At 43.0% G+C, this 10,295-nt stretch overlaps 1 protein-coding gene across 2 annotated transcripts in view; it reads right to left on the reverse strand.

Annotated features, from left to right (window-relative positions):
* Nucleotides 1-7,695, reverse strand: part of rnpepl1 (arginyl aminopeptidase like 1) — a 60,180-nt gene extending 52,485 nt beyond the window's left edge. The window contains exon 1 of one of the 2 annotated variants that reach the window (XM_085990123.1): nt 6,898-7,695. In XM_085990123.1, coding sequence (XP_085846249.1) covers nt 6,898-7,347 — 450 coding nt within the window. In that variant the 5' untranslated portion in view covers nt 7,348-7,695. The remainder of the gene's footprint in view (nt 1-6,897) is intronic. The other variant, XM_085990122.1, reaches the window with a different exon arrangement.
* Nucleotides 7,696-10,295: the final 2,600 nt, after the last annotated feature.

Consider the following 10,295-nt stretch of genomic DNA (forward strand, 5'->3'; position numbering starts at 1 on the left):
CAGAGCTTGGGAAGGGCGAGGTCATGGAGAGATTTGAAAACAAGGGTGAGAATTTTAAAATCGAAACATTGCCGGACCGGGAGCCAATGTAGGTCAGCGAGCACAGGTGTGATGGGTGAACGGGACTTGGTGCGAGTTAGGATATGGGCAGCGGAGTTTTGGATGAGCTCAAGTTTATGGAAGGTGCAAGGTGGGAAGCCAGCCAGGACAGTACGTATTGGAATAGTTAAGTCTGGAAGTAACAAAGGCATGGATGAGGGTTTCAGCAGCAGATGAGCTGAGGCAGGGGCGTCTACCAGGTCATGATAGTGAGGACTCCACAATGAAAGAATCATCTGGAGACAGCAGACTTGATGGGCCGAATAGCCATTTCTTGCTCCAGATTTTCATATTAAAAACAGCTGATGACCTAATATGATAAATGATCATCTCAGACAAGTTAAGCTTTTAAAAATATACATCCATTGCAAAATAGTTGGTCCGAGCTCTACCAAACTCAGATGTGCCAAAGGCCCTCAGTGACCCCAGTGGCTTCTTTTCCGCACAGTATCCCCAATTGCTCCCTCCCCTATGAGTCACACACCACCTCATTCTGGAGTTTAACTCCTGAGCAACAGAATGGCACTCGTATATTCTTTGCCTTTCACACTTCTGTGGCCTTCATCCAGGAAGAGAAAATTAGCATCATTTGAGATGAAGCTAAAGCTCGAGTGGGCTCAGCTTTGCACACAAATAAATAAAATAATTAATTAAATGGACAAAAATGAATACCAAAAATTACACCCCAAAAATATAAAGTCACTAAATGAGACTTATACTATAAATAAAAGGGGCATGGTGTGTCTGCACAGTAGGATGGTTGGGTGGGTGTGCCCAGCAAAGGGGCGAGAGGCTCATGAGTGTAAATCACAAAAGAAGGTCGCAAGTGGGTGTGATAGTGGAGAGCACAATATAGTTCAGCTTTGAAGCAGAACTGTACCAAGGTAGAGGAAAGCTCCAGTAAAGTTGCCTCAACTTATGTCTTGAGGAAGCTGTGGATGCGTGCTCAAAATGCAAAGCTGGATATAAAGAGCTCTACCTGTGGTTCACAGCACAAAGCGACGTGCCCATTAGTGGCTGCGTCATATAGGAGAAAGCACAGGAGCTCAGCAAGATGTAGAATACAAGCCCAGAATTCAGAACCATTTCAGGATGGTTGAACAAATGGAAAGAGAGTTATAGCGTCAGGCAACTGTCTCACTGCAGAGAGAAGCAGTTGTCTGATTCTGACATCATGGATTACTTCAAGGAAAAATTAAAGAAAATAATCACACAAAAAAAAGTCGTCAGCACAAGTCTACAACTGTGATGATACTGGCCTCTTCTTCAAAATACTGCCCAACAAGCTGCTTGCTGCAGGTACAGAATGGGCAGAGCCAGGGTACAAGCACAGCAAGGATTGTCTCTCTTCATCATTAACATAATAACTCATTGCTATTACATTAATGTAAACCGTGAAATAAATTTAATTTGAATAATTGTTTAGCTTCAATTTTTTTGAGAAAGCAACCTCTCACCTAAACCATAATAAAAAATAATAAAGGTAAAACAAAAAAAGTCAAGTGCGACCAAATTTCTAATCTATCAAATGGGTCTAGTTCTATTTACTTTTGATGAACTCCTGCTGTATTATTAGACATATTTGCCAGAATTTGTTAGTTTTGCTACATTCTCACAATTCTGTGTCATTTTTTTGTCCCTGAAAAGTTACAAGAAATGTGCATCTGTAATGAATGACTTTAGTAACAGTCTGCGCAACTCCAGAAATTTCCACAGTATCTGTCAACACTCCCAGGAAATGCTTAGATCAAACCAAACTAAATTGATTGAGGTTCAATCAGAATATAACTGTACTGCAAACTTTATTTCCACAACCTGCAGTGATCTCTTTTCCCTAATTCCACACAAAACGATGCAAAATCACCAAGAGCTCCCAATGTTTCATTGTTTTGATATCGCCATATAATTCTGCAGCCTCTGTTCAAATTCTTGGTGGTTTGAGTAGAATCAAGACTCCTTCATGCATTATGGAAATATCAGACATGTGATGAGCAATGGTGTGAAAGAATTCATAGACTACACTCTTAAACAACATGGGATTCCTGCATAAAAAGTTAAAACATTTGTATTAAACTCCGTCCTAAACCTGCGATGATGCTCACTTTCTGTGTCCAAAAGAGTGGGGTGGAACATAGGAACAGCAGTAGGCCAATCAGCCCCTTGAGCCTGTTCCACCATTCAGTTAGCATGGCTGATCTGTACCTCAACTCTGTACCCACCTAATCATGGATCAAACCTCGGATCTCCCGACCTGCATGGTTTCTGTACTTCACCATCCACCCCAATTAAAACACTAGAGCCACAACCTGAACCCAGTGTATAGTCAAACAACCACCACTTGCATTTATATAGCACCTTAAAGGTAGTAAAACATAAGAGCGCATCACAGATGTGTACAGACAAATATTGACACAGACCTAAAGGAGACATTAGGACAGGTAACCAAACGCTTGGTCAAAGAGGTAGGTTTGAAGTAGAGTCTTAAAGGAGGAGAGTTGGAGACTTAGAGAGGTTTGTGGAGGGAATTCCAGAGCATAGGCCCTAGAAGGCTGAAGGTACGGCCGCCAATGGTGGGGCGAAAGCAGCAGGGGGTGCACGAGGCCAGAGTTGGTGGAACGTAGAGTTCTCGGAGGGTTAGCGGGCTGGAAGAGGTTACAGAGATTGGAAGGGGTGAGACTGTGGAGAGATTTGAACACAAGGATGAGAATTTTAAAATTATGGCATTGGTGGAGCAGGAGCCAATGTAGGTCAGCGAGCTCAGGGTGATGAGTGAACGGGACTTGGTGCGAGTTAGGATACAGGCAGCAGAGTTTTGGATGAGCTCAAGTTCATGGAGGGTGGAAGATGGGAGGCCGGCCAGGAGTGCGTTGGAATAGTTAAGTCTGGAGGTAACAAAGGCATGGATGAGGGTTTCAGCAGCTTATGAGCTGAGGCAAGGGGCGGAGACAGGTGATATTACAGAGGTGGAAGTAGATGGTCTTTATGATGATGGGGATATGGGGTCAGAAGCTGAGCTCAGGGTCAAATAGGATGCAGAATTTGCGAACTGGATATCGTCTGTGTACATGTGGAACCTGACATTGTGATGTTGCTGAGGGGCAGCATGTAGATGCGAAATAGCAGGGTGTCAAGGATAGATCCTTGGGGGACTCCAGAGGTAACAGTGCTTTCTCAACTGGATAGGAAAGAGAGGAACCATGCGAGCACTTCATATAAATACATGTGATGGTCTAGAATCATAAATTAGTAGCATTTATTTTTGATTGCTTACTAAAATGTGACAGAAATATATTTAAAAAACATTTTGCATTTATATAGTGCCTTTAATTAATGTAGACAAACGTCCCAACACATTTCAGATAGGCATATTCAGATAAAAATGGATGCCAGGCCAGTAAGGAGATATTAGGAGGGGTGACCAAAAGTTTTGTCTAAAAAGGTGGGTTTTAAAGGAGGAGAGGGAAGTGGAGTGATGGCTGGGTTTAGGGAGGGAATTCCAGAGCGTGGAGCCTAGACAGCTGTCGGCACAGCTGCCAATGGTGGGGTGAAGGAAAGGCAGGAATCAACGAGGTCAGAGTCTCAGCAACAGAGAGGCGTTGGTTGTAGAACTGGAGGAGGTTAGAGAGAAGGAAGGATAAAGCAATGAAAAGATTTAAACACAAGGATTAGAATTTTGAATCTGGAGACATTGAGGGACCAGAAGATACAGGTCACCAATGACAGCAGTAATGTCTCAGTGGGACGCTGCAGGAAAAAGAATGCGGGCAGCAGAGCTTTGGATTAGCTGAAGTACAAAAAACAATTACAAAGGCTAATAGAATTTATCACAGGCTCGAGGGGCCGAATGGCCTACTCCTGCTCCTATCTTCTATGTTTCTATGTTAAGGGGGCTGGAATACAAAGGGGAGGTGGTTATGCTTCAGTTGTCTGGAACCTTGGTCGGACCCCATCTGGAGGACTGCATTTAGTTCTGGGCACTGCACTATATCGGCCTTGGAGGGGTTGCAGCGGAGATTCACCAAAATGATACCGGGGGTAAAATTATAAGGACAGGTTGCATAAATTTGGCTTGGATTCCCTTGAGTATAGGAGATTGAGGGGTGATCTGATAGAGGTATTCCAAATGTTAAAAGCATTAGATAGGGTAGATATGGAGAAACTATTTCCTCCTCCTTAAGAATAAGAGGACATGATCTTAAAATTAGAGATTTAGGAGCAAAATCAGGAAGCTCTTATTCATACAAAAAGAGTAGTGGAAATCTGGAACTCTCTCCACAAAGGCCTGTGGATGCTAGGACAATTGAAATGTTCCAAGACTGAGATTGATGGTCTTTTGCTAGGTTAGGGTATCAATGGATATGGGTCAAAGGTGGGTAAGTGGAGTTCAGGTAGAGAGACACCATGATCTGATTTAATGGCAGAACAGGCTTGAGGGGCTGCATGGCCTACTCCTGTTCTTCTATGACTTTGATTAGGACCATTTCAGTGCTGCTGCATGGATAGAAACTTGATTGGAGAGATTCAGACACGGAGTTGCAGGAAAGTTGGGCACAGATTTAAGAGGCAACAACACGTTCAAGAACTTTGGAGAAAAAGGGGAGGTTAGAGATAGCATGGTAGTTTACAAGGACGGAGGAGTTGAGAGTGTTTTTTCTGAGATGGAGTTGATGACGGCTGTTTGGAAGGGAGGTGGTCAGCATCCAAGGACAATGTCAGCTAGCATGGGAGCTAAGAAGGGAAGTTGGGTGGTGAGCGGTTTAGTGGGATTGAAGTAATGGGCTCCATCTGATCCAGAGCAGCAGCCAAAATGCACCACGATTGCCTATATCAAGGACGATTGGTTCTGTCTGGTTCTTTAGGTTGTATTTTATTTTTAATACCAAACTAGCCATTTTCTTACTAGGCAAGAGACAAGCAAGAAAGTTTTCACTCTGGGGCAGTGTGGTGGTGTTGACCACGATAACATAAATTTGTGGTGAGATGGGGTAGGGAGGAGAGTCTGTGGGGTATCCTGACACAGGTAGGGAAAATTAGGTAGTAAAGTAAATTATGCCCCCTAACAACTGGCCACAAGGGCATTATGGTGTTCTAGAAGTAGGCTTCCTGCCCACCATAGCCCAAACATATTGAAGGATGAGGCTAACTTAGTTTGGAAAAATTAACAAAAATGTTTTACCAAGTCAAAAGTTCACATTGACCCCCAGTTCACACAAGTGAGAAAAGAAAAATCAAAAGTATAGGGGGTACAGTGTTAGGAGAGGGGGAATATGTGGCTCTACAAGATTATAGAGCAGCCAAACTCATTGTGGATTTTATAAAAATGCACATTGTATTTTAACTTAAATTGATAACTAAATGTGTAAATTCATCCTCACTGGGGAAATGAGTAGTCAAAGGCTTGCAAATTAAGAAGTTACCCAGGTTCAGATCTTTAAAAAAGTATGACGACAGGTTGATAAAGCTGTTAAAAACATTCTATGGGATGGTAGGTTTTATAAATTGGGCATACAGTACAAAAGCAAAGAGGTAATGCTAAACTTATACAAATCATTGGTTAAGCCATAGTTCTAACAGTTTGCCAAGTTTTGGGCACCTTACTTTTGAAAAGATGTCAAGGCCTTGGACACAGTACAAAAGGAATTTTCTATGATGATACCAAGGCTACAAAACTAGAGGAACTGGGGCACTTTCCACCAGAATAGATAAGTTTAAGAGATCTGGTGGTGGTATTCAAATTATGAAAAGTTTTGACAAAGTATGTAAAGAAAAACTATTTCCACAGTCCAGGAGATAGTAACTAGAGGGCATAAATTTAAGATCATCGCTAAAAGAACAAAATGAGAGTATAAATCGATTTACGGAGAGGGATGTAGGCTGTGGAATGTCAGAAACAGCAGTGGAAGTATAATTCATAAAAGCTTTTAAAATGGAAGTGGATAAGGTTCTGAAAAAGGACACTTTAAAAGAGTATGAGTAAAGTGGATAACTCTTTCAGAGAGCTGCCACAGGTGTGATAGGCCAAATGACCTCCTTCTGTGCTGTAAAACCCAAAGATAATGTGTGTTCTGGCATTTTTAAAAAAACGTATACACCCACACACATCAATTATTATGCACAAATATTAATGTATCAAGCTCATGGTATCTTATTCAGTAACAATCAGAACTAGTGTCATACTTGTACAGCAAGTGTGTCCCAATCCAGAAGTCCATCATAATGAAAGTTATGGGTTTTATGCGATTATGGGCAAAGGTCATGTCAAATTGGTTACAACTGGGGGAAAGACAATTTACTTATTCTATTCCTTCTGTGACAAATAAATCAGCGGATGGTGCCATAGAATTCCAGCCTCACTACAAAATTGAACCCTGGGTGCCACAAACTGCCAAGTCATTCAACTCAGTCATGAGAAACGATTCGACCTCAGGGCATATTTTAGCACCTGCAGAAAGTGGCAGAGCAGGGGCCATGGAGATCTCTGCAGTTATCCAAAGTACAAGATGATGGGCCTGAGACACAAAATTAGTTAATTGCAGGCAGAACAGTAAAAATAATGTACCATAAAAGTTTTTTTTTTTTTTAAAGCATCAATCCTAACTTCTTGGGCTTTTTGATTGCGATTTGCTGACTACACAGTTAAACTGTATGGCATCGTTAGTTCAATAACTAGAAAAATATGAATGATAAGCACTTAAATGTTCGTTTGGAGCCGGTCCAACAGACTCTCGCTAGTTGGGGGGGCGGGGGTTTGGAGCACAGTTGAGATCTCCACCCGAGGAAGTTGGGAGCTGGACTTACCGCTGGCCCATCTGCTGTAGTGTATTTGATGATGATCTGGAAGTTGCTGTGAGGTTTGATGGCAGCCGGCAGCGTGATCACCAGTGAAGAGCCATAGTCAGTGAAAGGGTCGAGCCTGTGGCTGAGGGGCCAGCTGTTTTCTCCCGAGCTGCCCAGACATTTAGCGTTAATGGAGCGGATCAGCAGAGACTGGTGAGAGTCCAGCACCAAGCTCGGGATCTCCGGCTTCAGGCACACCAGGTCCAGCACCTCCACCGCCTCTATCTGCCGGCTGGGAAAGTTGATGTCGAGCTCCAGGTGGAAGTGCTGGAGCTGGAAATGCTGAAAGTTGGAGGCGGAGGCGATGTCGATGGGATAGTTCCGGGGCGAACTCAAATTCTCACTTTTATTCGAGCCGGTCACAACTTTCCGGCAACAACAGAAAGTTGGCCGCTCGAAGGCAGCAGCCATGGTCCAAACACAGAATACAAGAAACAACAAAAAGAGAGAGAGGGGAAAAGAAACCCAAAGCCAAACCCGGGCAAAAACGCTGAAAAGATGGCGTCGATCAGCCCAACTACGTGAAATCCATGAGATCCTGGGGTCAGAGAGACAAAAGCAGCCCCAGAGAGAAGCAGATCTAAGGGACAAAATAGAGAGCCCGGGTCCCTGCAAAAACAGGAAGTAAAGGATCGGCAACTGAGAGGCTGCAGCCAGCAGGGCAACAGCTAGAGGGCGCCAGAGAGGGAGCCGGCCAATGGCTGCAGGAGAGAGGCTCAGTGGTAGAGGGAAGGAGTGGGCAAGGTGGAAGGACAATAACTGCAACAATATGCCAATTGTTAGCCTTTCAGAGAATAAGGCAGCAGTGTTCACTGCAATTGTCAGTCTGCACCAGCCAGATTAGTTGGAGGGCAGAACCGAAGGTGGTTGGGGCTAATTTTCTCCTATGCTTGTTTCTGCACACACTCAAGGCAGGAATGCGTCAAGCTGAGCTGCTGATTTCTGGCAGTTGCAGTTACAGGTGTTTTTTATTTAGTGCATGCCTCGCCCAAAGAAATTGTAGATAACAAGCTGCTAGACTGCAGCTTTTCAGAAAATATATTTTCCTGAAAAGAATTTTCTGGGGCACGCCTGGCTGTTGGAGATGGAAGTAGGTGATCTTTGTGATGCAAAGGATTATGGAGTTGGCAACTCAGCTTGGGACTGATCAGGATGCCATGGTTGTGAACAGTCTAGCTCAACTGGAGATAGTGGCCAGGGAAGGGCATGCAGTTTGCATTGGAGGCTGAATACAATGGCTTCAATCTTTCCAGTGTTCAGCTGGAGGAAATTGTGGCTCATCTAAGACTGGATATCAAACAAGCACGCTGTTGGCAAAGGCAGTGAAGAGTCAGGAGAGGTGGTGTAGAGGTAGAGCTGGGTTTCATCAACGTACATGTGGAAGCCAATCCTACATCTGTGGATGCTGTCATCAAGGGGCAGAATGTTGCTGGTTTGGCAAGCATTGATCCTTGGAGAACTCCAGAGCTGACAGTGTGGGGTTGGATAGAAATGCTGTGACTATGATCAGATATGCAAGAGTGGAACCACATGAGGAAAGTCCCAACGAACTGGACAATCGAGGAGAGGTGTTGAAGGCAGCAGAGTAGTTGAACAGGACGAAGAGCGATAATGAACCGGAGAATATAATTTGTGACTTTGGTTAGGAGTGTTGTGGGGCTAGAAATCCGATTGGCGAGATTAAAACAGAGTTGCAGAAGAAGTGAGCATGAATCTGGACGTAATAACATATTGAAGGACCTTGAAGATGAAAGATTGGAGATAGGGCAGCAGTTAATGAGGACAGAAGGGTGCTTTTTGTGAATGGGAGGATTGATGGCATCAGAATTGAAAAAGACAGGACAGTAGCTGAGCAGAAGGAACCATTTATGTCAGCTATCATGGGAGCCAAGAGCAAAGAAAAGTAATTACAAAGGGAGGAAATGAGAGTAAAGAAAGAGAGAAAACAGAGAAAGTGACTGCCTTCTTCAGCATATGAGCCATTCTTCTCTTGCATCTGGACATGGAGTGCTGGTAGGCTGTTTGACTCTGGAGGATTCATAGCCAAGTCCATGCACTCATACTTTCCAGCAGGTGTCACTGTAAGCAAGACTGGGAAGTTTGGATGATTTTATTTTCCTCTCCCCTAACTAAAACACAAACTACTTTTTATTGCACCTGCTGTTAGCCCAGCTGAGGTCAGCTGACTGTACATTGTGTTTACCCAGCAAGCCATGGAGAAAATTACATCTTAGTAACACAGGTTTGTTAATACAGAACCTCATACTTTGTACTACAATATTGAATAAAATATTAGATTTATATTCTGAAGTTAGATACTCAGTTGCTTTTGGGAACCAGACAACACTTCCACAGCTTTACTGCCTTGTCTTGGAAGTCTTAACTGTGGGCAAGATCCACAATAGTGTAAATTGTACATGGTTTGTTGCTCGAAACAGGTTTCATTGGCCAAATGACTTTGCCTCATTTCATACTTTATTTTTACCTTAATAATTGAAGCCTGAACCAGTCAAAAAATTCAAATAAACAAAGTAACAGCTTACAAAGTGCAGTTTAGATTAAATTGGTTGACGGTAGCAATAAAATTGAACATTTTCTAAATGGCAAAAGAAATACTGTAGAATACATTAATGATTGATGGTAAATAACAAAGGGGTCATGGCCGTGTCTTGTATTGCACAGGAGAAAATGAGTTTCCTATGAGTGCTGCAGAACAAAGTTAAAGAAGTGAGTTTGATTTTGGTGTCATAGGTAGGACCAATAATATGGGAGAAAACTTTCAAGAACAAGATTGTACTTTCATAGGGAATAGGGCAGTGAAAGTGGGTTACTGTACTCGTTCATCCCAGGAGCTAGGACTGCTTTAAAAATCAGGTTGCCGAGGGGACAGTCTTCTCTGTTTACTGTCTATAAAGGTTCCATGTGGAATGAATCTGAGCAGATTTGATCCAATGTCCTGAGAGTTAGAATTTGTAGCACAAAACTGCTCCTAATTTAGCATTATGGCAGTCTCTCTCACTGGAGGTGACAAAGATAGCTAGTGTGAGAAATATAAAATGATGGTGTAGTGGGTGCTCTAAGTTTGAGGTTCGGGCACATTGTTGAGGCAAACAAGAGGCAGCTTTACTCTGCAATTGCTTTGTTATTGGGACAGGGACAACACTGGCAAGCAAGCCCTAGTTACACTGAGGACATTAAGAATCAACCGCATAATATGGAACTGGAACCAGCCCAGGTACGGATTCCTTTACCTGAAGGATACTAATGAAACAGCAACTTTCATCACCATCTTCTGATATTGGCCCAAAATATAGCAGATTTATTAAATTTTACAACTTTCTATTGTGATGTTTGAATCA

Source organism: Somniosus microcephalus, chromosome 6 (genome assembly GCF_052327205.1).
Source record: "Somniosus microcephalus isolate GS21.2 chromosome 6, FLI_Smic_1.0, whole genome shotgun sequence".
Classification (NCBI taxonomy): domain Eukaryota; kingdom Metazoa; phylum Chordata; class Chondrichthyes; order Squaliformes; family Somniosidae; genus Somniosus; species Somniosus microcephalus.